This window comes from Staurois parvus, unplaced genomic scaffold (genome assembly GCF_062004578.1).
Source record: "Staurois parvus isolate SC_StPar_1 unplaced genomic scaffold, SC_StPar_1.0 ptg000299l, whole genome shotgun sequence".
Lineage (NCBI taxonomy): Eukaryota > Metazoa > Chordata > Amphibia > Anura > Ranidae > Staurois > Staurois parvus.
The window spans coordinates 1,964,809-1,984,728 of NW_028318095.1; the positions used below are offsets into that span (position 1 = coordinate 1,964,809).

The 19,920-nt window shown below is 38.8% G+C and overlaps 1 protein-coding gene across 11 annotated transcripts in view; it reads left to right on the forward strand.

Moving 5' to 3' along the window:
* ROBO2 (roundabout guidance receptor 2) overlaps positions 1–19,920 on the forward strand; it is a 1,216,825-nt gene that overhangs the window by 1,084,743 nt on the left and 112,162 nt on the right. For all 11 annotated transcript variants that reach the window (XM_089682904.1, XM_089682898.1, XM_089682906.1 and 8 more), the window contains exons 9-12: positions 3,217–3,422; positions 8,132–8,213; positions 8,300–8,465; positions 14,531–14,697. In XM_089682904.1, coding sequence (XP_089539030.1) covers positions 3,217–3,422; positions 8,132–8,213; positions 8,300–8,465; positions 14,531–14,697 — 621 coding nt within the window. The remainder of the gene's footprint in view (positions 1–3,216; positions 3,423–8,131; positions 8,214–8,299; positions 8,466–14,530; positions 14,698–19,920) is intronic.

Genomic DNA, 19,920 nt, shown 5'->3' on the forward strand with positions numbered 1-19,920 from the left:
ATTGTTAGGGCACTGCGGTCTGGCCAGGTGATTAGACAACAGCTGGAATGCCTAGTATTGACATCACCCATAGGCTCACTAAGGGCCATCTGTTGTTGGCGCTCCTTCCTCTACCCTGAAGCCATTGCTAGCTGAGAGAGAAGAGCCAATCATGTGACTGGACAGGAGCTGCCTGAAATAGGTAAGTATTTGCATCTTTCTTTTACTGGGTAGTTAGTATACAGATAGATGTTAGAAGTGGGGTGGGAGCACTTTGCACTCTCCTGCTATTAGCATGTTGCTTGTTTGCATATGAGCACTGCAGCATAACCAGTTGCTTTTTTGTGCTGCTTCTCCCTCTTGCAATCTAAGTTTTGCCGTACAGGGACTGTAAAAGGCTAAAACCAAATCAAATTCAGGTATTCACACATACATTTAATGCTGCAATCATGAATACAGAGCAGTTTTAATATGTATCTCCTATATTTACCTTGGTTCAGCTTCACTGTATGTGAAGTCACATTTTGTCCAATTTCAATGTAAACAGTTAAACAACACTGCATACGTTTAGCAGCTTACTTGCAAATCCGGTTGGATAAGTTGAAAAATTTGTGCTCTCAGTTTTCAGTTAATTGTATTTTGTGATATTACCTTTTTCTTTAAAAGTCCTAAATTTTTTAATGCTTTGGAAAGCCCATTTACCACTTATATATCTTGTTATTTTGGTTATGGGAAACTATGTTTTCCAGGGACAGAAGTGTTAGTAAAAAAAGAAAATGTTTAATGCAAGCCCCTTATGCCTCTTAGGAACATTTGTAAGGCATAATACGTCTATATAATGATGACATGCTAAACATTTCATTTAAACCATCATTTAAACACTACATTTCAGATGTTGGGGAAGAGATACAATACATAAATTAATCTAAAGACTAGTTGGACAACAGTGATGTGTTACTATATAAGCACACCAAAATCAAGAATTTAGAGCTTCTCTCTGTTAATATATGTTAAATTTGTAATAACATATTTCAAAAAAGTGCATGTTTTTATCACTTACACCTAATATACCATGATAAAGATATATATTGCGTCCCGTGTCTTGAAATAGTCACATTCAAGCATGTTCCTTTACATAGACATTGCTGTATGGTAGCTTTCCTTAGCTGTAGTATACTTGCTGATTGTCACCCGAATTTTTCTTATTTTAGCTGCCTGGGGACTCAGAGGATGTATTTGGAGTTATTTGATCATTGCTCATTCATCCAAAGCTTGACACAGTTCTCCCCTATTGTTCCGATGATGAACAAAGTTCAGATCAGTAAATGAAAATCTTAAATTCTAGTTCTCTTTTAGTCAGCCCCTCCCTTGGAACATTTTGCAATCTAAAACTCTTTTATTCAACCAATCTTTCCTTTCTCGTTGAGACCAAAAACATGAATTTAACAATAGGGTTGATTGAATCAGGTGAATCCCATATTAATCACCTTTGGTTTTCACAAATATCTGCACTGAGATTTGACTGACCTGCAGAGAATTGAGAATTATGCAATTCAAAGCAGAACTCCACTGCATGGATCAACTGCTTGTTTTTTCTAGGGGTGAGGACTAAGCTCATACTCACCTGACCTGCCAATCCTATGGAAAACCATGCTTCCCCACGGTCCACCGGTGGACTGTGCCTGTCTGTGGAGTGTGCTGACATCAGGAACAGTACATTTATAAGACCAGCGGCCTGCAGGAGGGCAGGAGCTGAAAGGACTATTCTTGGGCGGGAGGATTGGTGAGTATATCTTCAGTGTCCTCTCCCCTAGAACAAAACAGAACAGTGTATACCATCAAAATACCATCAGCGGTTCTGAAATCTAAAGTATGTACATTTTGGGTTGATTTACTAAAGGCAAATAGGTCCTTCACTTTGCAAGGGAATTTCCTTTAGCTTACTGAATGAAGTTAAGCTTTGCTGTCTTTCATCAGTCAATCATGTGCAGGTAAAAATACATTTTTTTTTAAATTTTCCTTACACGTGATTGGGCGTTCTTTGCTGAATTCATGTTCACCATGTTCACTAAGGTAAGGGAAAACTCCTTTGCAAAGTGAACGGCCTCTTTGTCTTTGGTAAATCAATTCCTATGTATATAAAGATTAGGGATTACCTGTAAAATTTAAGAAAACCATGTTAAAGGCAGAGCAATTACAACAGTGACACCTTCAGGCTATAATATGAACTAACTAGCTGACTGTAGTAGAAGCAGTCATGTGGAAGGGGCCATTTTGTGAGGTTAATCAGTGTGTCCAAGAACGCCGTCTGTCAGCTGATGAAGGGATCAGTGACTTCACTGGCACAGAATTCTAGTCTAGATCTGTCCCTTTATTCCAAGAAACGACAAAACAAAGCAAATGGAGTAAACTGTCACGACTATTCCATAGTCTACAAAAAAATATGGCTGCCGTGCTTGGTGCTTGTGGAGCATTTTGTCTTGTTGCATGTTCTTAGATATCTTTACCAATGAGATACATTATGACACACATTTGATCAAGCAGTGAACTTTAACTGTAATTATTTATAAAATGGTAAATTTATCATATAAACTGAAAATATAGTGTAAGTCAAAACTACATTCTAGATATTAACACAGAAAACAATTGAAGGCTCCTGAAATGATACCTGACTGGCCCACTTTAAATGGCACTATGGACGTTCACACCTGACTGCAACCTCTAAGTGTTCATTTAACCTCTGACCTGAGTGTCACAGAAGCCTGTAATGATGTAAGATGTTGAAGAGCCCTGGAGTCGAGTGTTCTTCCTGGTGAAAAAGACTTTTAATCTGTTATTGATCTGTCTCATTTAATGCATTATGGAATAACCATTTAGGTAGTTAAAATAAATGACATGTGTTATCGAAAAATATGCAAATGAGCAGAGACTTTTGCCATAAAACTAATAGCCCGCTCAGTTTTCTAATTTCTGCTTTCATAAAAGTAACATAAAGGGCATGATGTAACAACAATGGTAGCTCACATTCCAACCCCATCACTGTACAGGTAAATGTCAACCACAGCAACAAATAAAATGTTGACTTCGATCGTTTAACCATCATTGGCTGGAATCTAACTGGTCCTGAAATAACTGTTAGGCTTTAATTGCACTATACTTATCTTCAACTGGTTTATATGACATCCTTGTTGCTATATCATTTTGATCCTTTTGTTACCTTTTCCGCTTTTATTTTAGTGTTAACGGACAGACCACCTCCAATAATCCTGCAGGGTCCAGCCAATCAGACATTGGCAGTTGATGGTGCAGCGCTACTGAAATGCAAAGCCACGGGTGAGCCCATGCCAGTTATCAGCTGGCTAAAGGAAGGATTTAATTTTATGGGAAGAGATGCAAGACTGTCCATTGTGGATCAAGGATCCTTGCAGATTAAATCCTTAAAGGTAAGCAATAATTTATAGGCAAATATTTTCTGTTCAACTATACTGTATGTACACTAAATTAATTTTTTTTAGTTTTGGATAGGGTGGAGAGGAATTAGAGAACCTTTCAGGTTTTATTGCTTTCTATGGTTTCATCCTCTTTATTTGCCCTGTTTACCATTATCACGGATGTCATTGAAAATCAAGGTAAAAGAACATCCCAAATTATGGGTTGACATCAGAACAGGAATAAAGGGGGACATCTCCCAATGAGGGCACTAGTTCTGGCGACAACCCAAGATTCACTCACTTACTAATTTACTGTTTTGGCTATAGGACAGGACGTGAAGAGAAATCTCTCTAACTGGACACAGATGGCAAAAAAAAAACTGACATGGGTTATGACCCTTCCTTACTTTATCTAAAATGAAAAAAAAAGTTTTGCCTTTAGTGACACTTTAAGTGTAATGTGGACATATGCCTGTGCATGAATGTCTGTACACATATTACCAGTGGGCCTGAAAGGTAAAAGTATAATTTTTCATATGTTTATATACGCTTTTTTTTTAAGTTCTTGCTAGGTTATGTGCGAGAACACTGATGAGGAAATGAGCTCATTGAATACATTTCCCTTTATATCAGTACATGATGGATACACATTATAGGGTTAATAATTAGATTAGCCGTTTATGAAAGCTTTTAATTAATTAGATTTTTTTTACATTGTATATAAAAGCATACTTTCACCCTGACCATCTCTATCTCTATGATTAAGCCTTCATTGGGTGAAATGTGTTAAAGAGGGATAGTCTGCAGGTGGGGGCTCCTTGTGTGTCTGTGTCGGTCAAGTAAAGTTTTAGGAGTGATGGCATCACATTCTGACCCTCTTTTCAGCTTGGAGAGACCAAGTGTGGTATAGTTTTATTACACTTGACAGTACATTACAATAGAGCTCTTTGCCATAAGTTCTGATTTTGCTGTCAATGCACACACATTTGGGTGTTTCTGATCCCTGTTGCATTGAAATCAATGAAAAATCCAATAGGGATAGACGGACCCATGATTGTTATTGTGTCCAGGGGTACAGACCTGGAAAGTAAATTAAAGTAGGTAGAAACTTAATAGTGTCTAATCTTTAGAATGTTAACGTAATTTTAAAAAGTCCTTTTTAAAATTTGTAAGTGTGCTGCTTTTATTAAAAAAATACCTGGTGATCCTGTCATGAAGGTCTTTATTCAGGCACTTCCTGTTATGGGGTGGCAACTCATTATAGGGTGACAACTTGATTTCTCTCTTACAGTTTCATCCTATCCACATATGCTTGCAGATTGAGGTGAAAACAGTATATTCAAAAGAAATGCAAAAAGAACATGGTATCTGTTTAAGATACATAGTACTTTAGCAAATTAATTTATAGCTGGTGGAGGCTAACATCCACTTTAGAAATAGAAATCTTTTTATTATAGTCTGAGAAATATAGGGAACAATTTGATTATTTGTTTCTGCGGTATCTATCAAAAACTGAAACATTGTTTAACAGAGGACTGACTGTTTAACCACTTGACTTAACCCCCTTCATGACAAGTGCATTTTTTCTATTCAGCTATGTGCTACTTTAAATGGCAATTGCATGGTCATGCAACACTGTAATGAATTTTATATCTTTTTTTTCATACAAATAGAGCTTTCTTTTGGTGGTATTTGATCATCATTGGGTTTTCTATTTTTTATTATATAAACAAAAAGACCAAAGGTTTTGAAAACAAAGAAGGTATTTTCTATTTTCTGTTATAAAACCTATCCAATATAAAATCAATTTCTTCATAAATTTAGGCTAAAATGTATTCTGCTACATGTCTTTGGTAAAAAATCCCAGCAAGTGTATATTAATTGGTGTGTGTGAAAGTAATAACATCTACAAACTATGGTATATATACTAAAATGTATGCAGCTAGAGACACAACACTGGTAATAGCGGTGATCAGCGACTTATAGTGGGACTGTGATAGTGTGCGGGCAATCTGGTGCTAACAGACACTGGCTGAAAGGGACACTGACTAACAGACACTGACATCCCTAGTGACACTAATATGGTGATATAATACTGTACACTATACATTGTACTAATGACACTGGCTGGGAAGGGGTTAACATCTAGGGGTAGTCAAGGGATTAACTGTGTGTCTCACAAGTGTAATGTGTGTTATGTGTGCTGCTTTTATAGATCTGGCTGCTTTTGTTCCCTGTTTTTTAGAAAGAAGAAACAGCCAGATCGCTGTTCTGTTTACACAGAGTTCTGTGTGTTTGTAAACACAAAACTCTGTGCTGTGATAGGACACAGCTAATCAGCTGGTTTCAGTCAAAATCATTGGCTGAAACCTGCTGACAATGGCATGTATGTTGCCGTGCAAGCACTTGCCCCCCGCTTGCAGTACATTTACTGTGAGCAGGTCGGCAAGTGGTTAAGTAAATTATTTTGAATATTTCTTTCAGTCAGCTGTTATTATATTGTCTAAACATGCTCTTATATGGAAATATTAGGTATTGCTCTACTACACTCACTGGCCACTTTATTAGGTACACCTTTCTAGTTCCGGGTTGGACCCCCTTTGGCTTTCCGAACTGCCTTAATTCTAAATGGCATAGATTCAGGAAGGTGTTGGAAACATTCCTCAGAGATTTTGGTTCATATTGCCATGAATTACTGTTGCCTTTCTATCATCTTGAACCAGTCTGCCCATTTTCCTCTGATCTCTGACATCAACAAGGCATTTTCATCCACACAACTGCTGCTCACTGGATATTTTCTCTTTTTGGACCATTCTCTGTAAACCCTAGAGATGGTTGTGCATGAAAATCCCAATAGATCAGCATTTTTTTTTAAATACTCAGACCAGCCCATCTGGCACCAACAACCATGCCCCATTCAAAGTCTCTTAAATCCCTTGTCATCCCTGTTCTGATACTCAGTTTGAACTTCAGCAAGTCATCTTCACGAAATCTAGATACCTAAATGCATTGAGTTGCTGCCACGTAATAGGTTGATTAACAATTTGTGTTACCAAACACTCATGTGGACGGTGAGTGTATATGGTCATTTGTTAGACAGAATTGCCATATATAGTATTGCTAAAAAATATTACATTAGCAGATTAAAAGAAAAAAACAACCTAATTATAGGGAAAGGCTGTCCTCTCCAGTATTTCAAGACACTCAGTATATCACTGTCTCGTTCATACACTGGTTACAGTGGATAGTGTTTTAAACTTTATGTCTGTCACTGTCTGTCAGTGACCATAAATTAATTATTAACTTCCTCTGAGCAAAATGGAATGTATTAAAAAAATGAATGTCAGCATTCCCTGAGTAAACAATTTAGCCTCCCACTTCATGCTGAAGGCAAGCACTGGCCACAAAGGTTAATGCATTTTTATTGTACTGCTGGATTAAATAGTGCGCTTGACTAGGCAAGGTCCCCAGGAGTTGGTGGAAAATCAGCCAGTCAAGGTAGGAGCTCAGTGATCCTGAGCCAACTCCCGGGACGTACGCGACTTCTGTCCACAGTGTTCTCTGACGAACTGGCAGAGATGAGGAAAGAGATTGCACTGATATTCAGGGATTTAGAAAGGTTGTCTTTAAAATCTCAGTGTAGGCTGTGAGTCATTCTCCAAAAAGCTGCTTACATATAGCTGTAAATAGAGTTATGTCACCTGTCTATCTCTCAAGGAGAAATAAGATTTCAACTCTTATTTCCCGGTAGCTCCCACTTCTCCCCAGACACAATTTCATAGTCAGAGACTTTTTTCAAGATTTCACTGTACGTTTGCCCTTTGCATTTAATCTACAAACATGATTTAGAATTTTTGGTCAGTTAATATCTCTTTTTGTGTTGTATATTGATAAAAATATTGCCAAACATGAAAAAATTAATTTTTGTTGGTCCTGACCATAGCTATGTTATACAAATGTAACAGATGATGGCGGCCCCAAAGACTTGTATTTTTGTTACCAATTCCATTGAAAAAATATCAAGGGTGAGACATAGATATTGCTCAGACAGGAAGCACTGAGCTAACTGTACTACCGCTGTACTCTGGGCACATGTTTAGGACAGCCATATATTTAGAAAGGACAGCACAGGTTCACTTTATTGTGACGTGTTCTCTGTTTAGACCAGCCATTCATTTCAATGGACTTCCCTACCCACAGAAATGCAGGGAAAGTAGTCCCTGATCCTTTTTTTGGTTATCGTGCCACAGGTAACCGTATGGTGCTGCAGTACCATGTGAATTGTCACGCTTGAAAACACACCGCAGTTGCTAATATGTAGGAGTGCCATTAACATTTAATGGAACCCCTGGACGTCTGCTGAAGTGCAGCACATTTCTGAGAGGATTGGGAACACGCACGTTCCCAACCTGCAGATATGTAAACCTAGTCCTATTAACAAACTTAACGTACCTCCCACTATCCTATCCATAGATCCTTCAATACAATGAGGGGATGATTTACTAAAACTGGAGAATTCAAAATCTGGATCAGCTCTGCATAGAAATCAATCAGATTCCAGTTTTTTTTTTCTCAAAGCGTAATTGAACAAGCTAAAGTTAGGGGCTGATTGGCTGCCATGCACAGCTTTGTCACATTTTGTATTCTCCAGCTTTAGTAAATCAACCACTAAGTCTATTATGGGTACTGCAGCTAATTGTATATTCTTATTTTCTCTTTAGACTGTTGATTCTGGCACTTACACTTGTGTGGCAACGAGTTCTAGTGGAGAGACAACTTGGAGTGCGGTGCTGGAAGTAACGGGTAAGTAGTGTACACATGCTAGCACAGGGCATTGTAACTGTAGCCTGTCTCTGAGTGACAACCCTGATCTCTGTGCTTAATACTAGAATCTGCTGGTGCCACTGTCAGCAAGAATTTTGATATCAACGATTTGCCTGGATCACCATCAAAGCCTCAAGTTACCGATGTCAGCAAGAACAGCGTCACTTTGTCATGGCAGCAGGGCACACCAGGGGTCCTGCCTGTGACATCATATATAATTGAAGCTTTCAGGTAAGACAGCTTCCAGCAGGGAGCCTTCAAGTTAATTATTCTGGTTTTAGATGAGAGAAAAATCACATATCATTGATAATAATGAATCTTTTAGCTTCCAATTAGTATTTGCATCTTTTTTGATTGTAAGCACCCAGGAGCAGGGCCCTTCTAATCCTCTTGTATTGAATTGTATTGTAACTGTACAGTCTCCCTTTTCTTTGTAAAGCACTATGCAAACTGTTGGTGCTAAATATATCTGGTTTAATATAATTAATAATATATTTGCCATATTAATTATCATAGTTAGCCAAATGGGTTCATCAGTTTGCTAGTAGTCATTAATACATAGCTGCAACCAGTGATCTAATTAATATAGTTATTTTGATTGGTTTGCTAAAGGCAAATAGGCTGCTCACTTTGCAAAGAAAGTTGCACTTTGTAAAGGAATTTGCCCCAGAGCTTAGTGGATGCAGAGAGGTTTCACATTGCAAAAAATAACAAATTAATTGCAAGGAAAATAAAAAAACAATATGTTTGCCTACACATGATTGGATGATGGAAGTCAGCAAAGCTTCACTGTATTCACTAAGCTCTGGGGAAAATTTCCTTGCAAATTGAACAGCCTATTTACCTTTAGTAATAGTAGGTTTGTATCAGTATAGTGTAAAGACCCTTTCATGTCCATGCACACTGGACACTCCCTAGACTCCTTTCCCCTGGGAGCAGAAAAACGTTTGACGCTGGCAAACACATGTACCACATGTAGCCACGTTTAGCCACATCAGGCAATTGGGTGTTAATTAATTTCATTGTCCAGAATAAATAATTTATTCCGGTCCCTTGAAATGAATTAACACTGAAACACTAAACATGCCTAGCATTAATGCGTGTTTAGACAAGTTTTGCTGTTTCAAGCATTTTCCTGCCCTAATTCTTCTCTCCTGAACGCGATTCTTCTGCATTCAGGAGAGGAGCATGTTACTGCCTCTAGACGCTGCTGCTCCTAAACTCTGGGAAAAGTCTATGTGTGCATGGGCACATAGTCTTTTATTGAGTTGTGTTCAGGGGCTTTGGCAAAAAATATCAATAGCTTCAAAAAACGTCCATTTGGGAGCAGCAGTGTGCATGAGACCTAAAGACCGATCAAGGGACATGGGGACAGCAGTGACTTATGTAGATAGGAGAGACATTTTTTACCAAGAATTGTATCTTTACACTTGCAGTCTTGTTAGTGGCCCCGATTTCTAATTGTTAAGAAAGCAGATAGAACTATCCTGCCGCATTGCTTTCTCATTGGCCAAACCAAGGACATTGCTCTGTCACTGATCACTCACTGATAAGCAAGTTTCAGCAGTGCTTCAGCCAGCTAGTAAGTGATGCTGTAGGAGCAGGTGAATGTCCTGAGGATTCACTGTCAGTGACAGGTTCACTAATGTTATATGGCTCTAAGTGTGATTAACCTGTGGAATGTTCTACTACAATATGTGCTTTCTTATAATAAATTATATATGTGCCTGAGCAATTAAAGAATACTATAGAAATGTTTAAACCCTGGGCATTATTCCAAGTACTTTTGTGTGGTCAGTGAGTTTTTCACCATCATATGGCAAATTTTGTGACGTACCTGTCTGAGACTGGGTCACCATCCAGTCTGAAGAGTAGTACAGGTGCCTGTGGTGGGGGTCCAGGAAAAATAGGAGATCTGAAAACAGTCTGAATACCTCAAAAATGCTAAAGGCCAACCATCCTGATAAAGTTCTATATTGCTTAAAGGATTTTGTTTTGACTTCCACTGGACCACAATAGCTGACGCTTGTAAGAAGGTAAACATGAGGGCATAAGCTGACTATTATATGTATTTTTCATACCCTAATTAATGCTACAACTTTTTTGTGGTAACTTGTGTTGTGTTTTCACTTTCATCGAGATGGCTTTTTGAAGAACCTCATTATATGACTTTCAAAGACAAAAACACAAAATGTTTACAGGAAAATCTTGCACTTTTAAATATATTTTAACAGATATAAGATTTTTCTATAACAGTGGATTTTGGCAGCATTTTGAAAAAATACGGAGCAAAGTGTTTAGTGTGACTAGAGAAAAAATGGAGCAAGAGTGTTTCTAAACTCCTGATGTTTTTACAAAGAGTATTGAAGGCAAAATGCAGGGTATGGATATACTCCTGTTAAAGAGTATATCTAGGACAAAAAATACATATTCAGTAGATCTGAAGATTGTAATACATGCACATGTGCCCAATCTATGACTTTAAACAGCTACAAGTAAAGAAAATGCCTAGTAATCTTGCCAGTTCAGTAAGCTCCTGACTTCCTGTAAAGGACTGACAATGCTGTGATTATTGCACCAGAATCCCAAGCAGTGTTGTCAACCCTAGTTGAGTTCTTTCCTGTTGGACTACAGACCCCTCCCCCTTGTGTTATATAGATAAGGAAAGGGGGAGGCATTCTATACTATAACGAGAGAACTCAGGTAGTGTTGACAACACTGCTAAGAATTTCAGTCCAGCAGAGACAGCGTTGTCAGTTCAGAGTTAGGAGCTCACTGGATTTCTGGTAGGATCAACATTGTTTTTTTGTACTTGCAACCTTCTCGAAAGGACAAAACAGGAAGAAGGAGGAAACACCCATATATTGCATAGATGTAATCCTTTTTTTGTATTCATCTAGACATATGGTTACATTTTTCTGTGCAAATAAAAAGGAATGATGGGGTCCTTCTAGTGTTTGATGCAAGACTGGCAGGGCCTGGCAGGTGACCACTATCACTGTTTGAATGGACGTGTTTTTGTTCTGTTATTTTTCGTTTCTAGAGTGTCACTTACTGCTGTGATCAGCCAGGCAATAAAGTGACTTTTTGTCAGTTGAAGCTCCTCTCCTGATCAGGTAGTTGCTGTAGTAATCCATCTTCCTCTTATTATGGTAATGGTTATTTAATACTTCCGTAACCACGGAGCGTCTCTGTGACATTCTGACAGATGCTTCATTCTTGGATACATATACTGTTAACTTAGGAGAACGGTACACGCACTGCTGCCTGTATGCACTAGACATTAGCAATTTAGCATGAATCAACACTGGATCGAGACTTAATGTGAATGAAAAACATTAAGAAAAATATGTAGAACTTTTATATTTAGACATTGCAGATTTTTTTTCTAACGATAAATGAAAAAGATAGAAAAAATAGCACAGGAGGATCAGTACTGTTATGTTGCCTAATGATTTGTCTAATGATAAATAGCATTTGACAAGCTAGGCTCTGTCTACATTTTGTGTAGAGGAAATGTGCATTCCCACTCACTATTTTTTTTTTTGCTCAATTTAAATGCGTTTCTGCATGTTACGCATAGAGAATCCCGTTCGTTTGAATTGGCTGCCCTATGCGCTTTTGTCATGCCTGAAAGAGTGTCTGCATCTCATGGTTGACAAGCTTCATGTGATTTTTTTTTCACATGTGATTTTCTGCAATTTCTTGCATTGCATTTGGAGTTCCAGTAAAGTTGTCTAATGGGAACATCACTCACTTTGTAGAGATTTCCTATCACTTTATTTTGCATCCCTGAACAGTAGGGAAAAGGAAATCTCCACAGAAGAACACAAATAACAAAAAAGAAAAATCCTGATAAGTCTGTTTATACCCCTGGTACTCAACCTGTGGCCTGAGGGCTGCATCCCGCCCTGTGGTATACGATGTGTGGCCCTTGGACTGCAGCAGTCGGTTATGGGAACATTGATTGAGGGTAATAACATTGATCTTTACTAGCCTCATGTAAATTTTTCCCAGTTTCATATTGTCTTCTGTAGCATATCCCCAGCCAAAAATGTAGCATTTCCACACTCTCTGACCCTCATTTCCTTTACTAGGTCTACAGTTTCTGACAGCCTTTCCAAGCATTACATATACTGCACATTATGTGCGGCCCATTGGCACATTTGAGGCCCCCTTTAGCTCATAGGTTGACAACCACTGGTTTAAACCATAACCTATTCTACTCCACTTTAAAAAATAAACAAAAATAAACATTTCAGTATATGTATATATATATATATATATATATATATATATATATATATATATACACTGCTCAAAAAAATTAAAAGAACACTTTAAAAACACATCAGATCCCAATGGGGACAAATATTATGCTGGATATCTATACTGATATGGACTGGGAAATACGTTAGGAACGTAAGGATGCTCCATCATTTGATGGAAATTAAAATTATCAACCTACAGAGGACTGAATTCAAAGACACCCTGGAAATCAAAGTGAAAAAATGATGCAGCAGGCTAGTCCATTTTGCTGAAATTTCATTGCAGCAACTCAAAATGGTACTCAATAGTTTGTATGGCCCCCACATGCTTGTATGCATGCCTGACAATGTCGGGGCATGCTCTTAATGAGACAACGGATGGTGTGTTAGGGTATTTCCTCCCAGATCTGGACCAGGGCATCACTGAGCTCCTGGACAGTGTGAGATGCAACCTGGTGGCTTCGGATGGATTATATCCCAGAGGTGTTCTATTGGATTTAGGTCAGGCAAGCCTGGGGGCCATTCAATGGTATCAGGTCCTTCATCCTCCAGGAATTGCCTGCATACTCTCGCCACATGAGGCCCGACATTGTTGTGCACCAGGAGGAACCCAGGGCCCACTGCACCAGTGTAGGGTCTGACAGTGAGTCCAAGGATTTCATCCTTGTACCTAATGGCAGTCAGGGTGCCATTGTCTAGTCTGTAGAGGTCTGTGTGTCCCTCCATGGATATGCCTCCCCAGACCATCACTGACCAACCACCAAAACTGTCATGCTGAACAATGTTACAGGTAGCGTAACAATCTCCATGGCTTCTCCAGACCCTTTCACATCTGTCCCATGTGCTTAGGGTGAACCTGCTCTCATCTGTAAAAAGCACAGGGGGCCAGTGGCGGACCTGCCACTTTTTTGGTGCCGGGCAGTGAGCACAGAGCCCACTAGAAGATGTTGGTTCCTCAGACCACCCTCATGAAGTCTGTTTCTGATTGTTTTATCAGAGATATTCACACCAGTGGCCTGCTGGAGGTCATTTTGTAGTGCTCTGGCAGTGCTAATCCTTTTCCTCCTTGCACAAAGGAGCAGATACTGGTCCTGCTGATGGGTTAAGGACCTTCTATGGCCCTGTCCAGCTCTACTAGAGCAACTTCCTGTCTCTTGGAATCTCCTCCATGCTCTTGAGACCATGCTGGGAGACACAGCAAATCTTTTGGCAATGGCACGTATTGATGTGCCATCCTGAAGGAGTTGGACTTCCTGTGCAGCCTCTGTAGGGTCCAGGTATCGCCTCATGCTACCGGTAGTGACACTGACCCTAGCAAAAGGTAAAACTAGTGAAAAACAGTCAGAAAAGATAAGTAGGAAATAAATGTCAGTGGTCTCCACCTGTAAAACCATTCCTGTTTTGAGGGTCGACTCACTGTTGTCCATCTAGTGCACCTGTTGTTAATTTCATTAACACCAAAGCAGCTAAAACTGATTAACAACCCCCTCTGCTGCTTAACTGACCAGATCAATATCCCAGGAGTTTAATTGCCTTGATGCTATACTCTGATTAAAAAGAAATCCTTTAATTTTTTTGAGCAGTGTATATATATATATATCTTAATGATGTTCTTGTGCAAGAAAATAGTGTTTCACCTAGAGACATTGTGGTAGAATTATAGTGACCACAAGTGGAGGTATTACCTATTGTAGTTAATCAAAGGCATGAATGTGATCTTCAAGAGAAGGGGAGTGTGAATGTGTTTACCCATAGAAACCTTTCCAATTCTACCCAGAGTAGGATAGAATATGATAAATATAATATGAATAGCCCATCTGTGCAGGTCTTTATTTTACTGCCATATGAATAAATTGAAATGATCTGTATAGCAGTTGCCTCTTGCTGATTGTATAACCCCCAGCGATGTTAGAGTTTTGCTGTCACTGTTCATATGTCTTCATCTCCACATAACAAGCTTCAGTATCTGTCATGCCCATAAATTTTCTCACACTGATTAAAGGTTTCTGATATTTTTATTTTCTGCAGCCAATCTGTCAGCAATAGTTGGCAGACAGTGGCAAATCATGTGAAGACCACGCTGTATACCGTGAAAGGCCTGAGACCCAACACAATATATCTTTTCATGGTGAGAGCAATCAATGCTGAAGGCCTAAGTGATCCCAGCCCGATGTCAGACCCAGTGCGAACACAAGGTAATGTGGCTTAATGTGTTGTCATAGTATATCAGACTGGCAGATACATTAGATGATTCTGGAATACATTAGATCTGTTGACATAGGAACTCCATATGTCAACAGATGACCTATAGCAACCAACAAGATTTGAAAAAGTATGTGGGGACAGGACAACAGCAAACTGGGGAATAATAAAAACAGAATCATAGCTATATATGCAGTATATTCATAAAATGAAAAACACAAAAGCAAATATGATAGGTATGTACTGTAGATGTAGATATCTAGCTTCCTTGTTTCTCCTGTGGAAGCAAACCTGTGATTTAGGAAATGTGCTGAGGATTTCATACCTCCTTGTCTCAGTGATTTCCAGTATGATCAAGAGACTATGTGATTATGACAATATAAAAGTAAAGCACTGAATTTTCAGGGATAAATAACCTGGTAGCTGTTACAATGTAGAATAATTTAAAACAAAGTGATACTTTTTAACAGTTGTTTTAACTTGGTTGTGGTTTAACATCATGGGATGTGGGTACGATTATGTATTTTGATATCCATACAATCTCATTAATTAATATAAATATGATAGATGGAAAATTTTATAAAATAGTACTACTAATGCATTCATGGAAGGGCATTCAAAAATCCTTTGAGCAGAGCTAGACAAAGGAATAAAATAAGGGCACACATATATATCAGCCTCATATAAAGCCCAGCATGTGTTCAAAATCTCCAAGGCAACAGATGCATTGACACGTTTTCCAGGCTAATAAATAAAATTAACTTCATTTGCTTAAATGGCAAATGCAGTGGTTTGCTAATGATACTAGAGGGTCGTTCCGGAAAATGAGAGCACATTGGCTGATGAGTGTGCAAAAGATGCACCTGTCAATGAAGTTGACATGACCATTGATTGAATCTATATCATGCAGTTATGAGGTATAGATTGAGTTTTTAATGTATTCCATTTCCCTCATCTTCCTTGTCTTAAGGATACTATTTGTATCCAGTCACATTATTGCTGCTTTGGTTGTTTCTTGATCCCTGCCATATTTAACATGGCTTGTGCCCTTCCAATCAGCAAAAAATAGGTATTGGCAGTATTATCATACAGTATGAAATAGAAAATGGTTAAAATAAAAGAGACTCAAATAACATAAAAGTGTGTAAAGCAATGTAGGAGAGATTTAAGACCGCTGTCAGTTTTTTTTCTTTCTCTGTGCGCCTTGTCAGGGAGATTGTATTTCACTTTCTGTCCCAGAGACACAACAGGATGTAAAAGGAAATGTCTTTAAAAAGGAAAGGAACTGCCCTTCTAGCCAATTGTCACTTTATGTGGTTTCTGCATTGGAAGATATACCTTCACCTCTGGTTCTGTGACATCCCAAAAACTTTGTGCTTCCCATCAGGTTCTATTCTAAAGACAGCTGTCACCAGGACCAGTAGAGAGGGAGACTCAGTGGGGACATAGACAATAATAAAATTTTTATGTGGTTCCACATTTCATCTAAAAATAAAATTAAACAGTTAAGCTTTACATATAATTTAAAGTTGAACTCCAGGAATTCAGCCAATCTGTAAAATGTGCTGACATACTATGCATTAAGTCAAACAAGGTGCATGGCACCTCTTGGACTTATCTTTTTAATTTACATGACAGCTTTATGGAGCTTGTAGAGCACAGCTATCGCTACAGGAGCTCTGACAGGAGAGACACTATCTTCTCACATGCATCATCATTGCCTGCCCCTCCCCTTGGCTGTCCATTGATAAGAGTATTTGTATTTTGTGACTGGGTTCATATAGCACAAAGCGCTCTGTGATTGGACAGAAAGAGTCAAGGAGCAGGCACTGTGGCTGCATGCAACTCTGCAGCTGCTGGAGCTGACCAGAAGACCAGAATGTCCAGCATTGGAGTATTGGAAGTATAGCAATAGCTATGCTCTTGGTGCTCTGTAAACGTGTTAATTGTAGATTAAAGAGATAAATTAATGAGAACTTATGCATCTCATTGGGCTTAACCTCTAGTAATCCAGAACATTTTCTAAAGTGGCTGAATTCCTAGAGTTTAGCTTTAAGCTAATTGGTGTAAACCATGTTAAAGGAAACTTACAAATATTTTACATAATTCCTTTCTGTCTCAGAGTCACTAAGAATATCAAAACAGTTTTTTTTCCATACAGTACTTAGTGTTCAGTCTTCAACCTACTTTAAACACAATTACACTTTCCTGATTTATTGATGTAATGCAGCCAGGCTGCATACATAGTAAGAATTCTGATATTCTTTTCCTCCTTATTTAACTGCCTCCCAATTTAAAAAAACCCATGCAGCAGCAATCTGGGGAGTTGGACTGCAGCTCTCTCACACAAAGTCTTGGTCCAGCTCTCCTGCGATTCAACATTCACTTCCAACAGGGCAGGTAGTCAGGGTGGTGCTGCTGATCTGTACACTTTTTGGGAAGAGGTGGAGAGGGTAGTAGTGGGTTGTGTTGTACCACAGGACAGCCAGCCTGTCTGACTCACCAGACTGTGATTTGAGCTTTACATAGCAGATACCTTATAGTGTTTATCATCCTATGTTACTCCTTATCTTCAGCAAAGTGCCCTGATACCCCTAAAACAAGGGATAAATTAACAACCTTTGATTGGATTTCATCCACCTTCAAATTCTAGCTAAAAATGACAGCATTCCAGCTGAAGATGATCATTAATGCAAGAAATATAAAATAAGTAAAAAAGACAAAAACATAATACTGTTGAAAACTATGAGTACTTAATGTTGGATTTTTGACTGAAAGGGTGGAATTTCTCTTTAAACAGGTGCATCCTAAGTTTTATTTCTTTGTAAATGCTAAGTAGAGAACCATTCAAGAAAGACTTAAGATTGTGTTATTATTAATCAGAATAGCACTACACTTACAGCCAATACACCTGCTCTCAGTTTCTCAGGTACTTATATCAGTGAAGAGTCTCTTATACAGTGAAGTTTCTTAATTATGAAAAATTACTAAATCATGACCTAATTCTTGTCTGTATTAGCAGAGATACCGTGACTTGATTAAAAGTGTTAATCAGTGATAGTGGGGGATAGTTTAAATGAAGAAGTTTAAAGAAGAGAGTTGTCTGTCTTAGTTTAGTTCATCTTTGTTATCATCTGTCAAAAGATGGAAGTATGTAGATTTGAATTTTTATATGGTACATGTTGCATTTCTGCTAAATAAATATTAATGCTCAACAGACCATGTACACACTGGGGTTTTTTTTTCCTCTTGGGTTGTAAATGCTAGTTCAGGGTTTCTTAGCAGGGTTTCATACAACCGTAATGTTCCTTTGGATTCCTTGAGCAATGACCAACATTTGCTTCTCAGATAAGTTCCTGCTAACACCATTGATCTTTTTAGCTATCTGTAAGGGGGAAATTCTTCCTAATGACCACAGGTATAAGGAGCACTCTTCCCCCTGACCATCGCACCAGTGTATCATGTGTTGTAGATATAGTAATTTTTAGCAGGATTCCCTGAGACAGGAAAGTTATTTCAAGGGTTACTCTGTGTTGAAGGTTAAGAAAGTAAGTTTCATTAGGCATCATGTAAGCATTTAGTAACTGCCAGCCCCATTGGCTTTTGAAGCTTTCCAAACTCTGTCAAAGTCACCAAAAAGCCAGATGAAGCCTACTAAGGCCCTAATACTCTTCAGACTGGCATGTACAAACTAAGGTTATTATCATTACTATTATTATACATATATATAGCAACAACAGTTTGCGCAGCACTTTACAAAATAAAGGTAGACCTAAGTTACAATACAATTTGATACAATAGGAAACAGAGGGCCATGCTTGTTAGAGCTTACAATCTAAGAGGAAGGGTTGAGTGATACAAAAGGTAATATCTGTGGGGGATGTGCTGATAGAGGAAATAAAAAGCAGTTTACTAGTTAGAAGCAGGATAGGCTTCTTTAAAGAGAAGTGTTTTCAGAGATCGTGTATAGATGAATTGATTAGGAGATAGTTGGACAGATTGGGGTAGGGAGTGCCATAGGATGGGAGAAGCTCAGGAGAAGTCCTCGAGGTGTGCATTGGAGGAGGTGACATGGGAGCCAACTAGAGAGCAGAAGGTCTTGAGAGGATCGAAGAGAGAGGTTTACTTGATATTGTGAGACCAGGTTGGTGATGTAGTTGGGGTAGTTGTGGATGGCTTTGTAAGTTGTTGTTAGTATGTTGAATTTTATTCAAGTGGAAGCCAGTGGAGGGATTGGCAAAGAGGGGTAGCAGACACTGAATGGTTGGTAAGGTGGATGAAAACAATAAACAAACAGAAGGCACTGCCATCTAAGTGTTTAAATTTAATTAAAGTAAAGGAAAGGGTTAACATACACTCACAAGGATGATTGTTAATGGGCATATCACCAGTCTTTATTCACTGGCTAGCCTCGGGTGGATGGATGGATGAAATTTATCCGCAAAGCAGCTCTGCAGGATAGGTGGAGTAAAGCTGGACTCTGTCAGATTGCAGATTATGTCCATATGACAGGCCGTGTCTTCCTCCAGCAGCAAATATAGCCCCACTTGAACGCAAGCTAGCACCAAGACCAGAATCAGAAGTGACGTTGGGATGTATTGATGTCAAAGCGTAATGGGTGGTAACATGTTTTGGAGCCCACAATCGCTCCTTTGTTAGCTCATCTCATGGATGGATACATCTCATCCATCCATCCACCCGCTGTCCACCGAGGCTTGCCAGCGAATAAGGACTGATGATATGCCCATTTACTCTTATCATTATGAGTGTATTTGAACCCTTTCCTTTATTTGTTTTTAATTAAATTTATACACTTAGATGGCAGTGCCTTCTGTTTGTTTATTGTTTTAGTGCACAGAGATATCCAATACCCTGTTAGAAGAGCTGCAGCCATTATAGAAGTGGATTAACACACCTGGATCCACCATACAGAGACTATGAATTTCTGCTTGGGACTTAATCACTCTTTCTCCATTTGAGTTATAGTTTTTTAAGTTTTTGTACTTTGGTAAGGTGGATGAGCCTGGCAAATCTCTGTGCAGGGTGTAGCCGAGGGTGGCATTGTTACTCAAGTGACATCACGGTGTGAGATTGGCTGGTCCTTTGTCACAAGTTGGTAAGAAGGACAGGGTCGGGCACCGTGTTCATTACATATTGACAGATTTCTCAAGATCAGAAAACCTCCATGTGTTTCTTAGCCTAAAATACATTTTTAT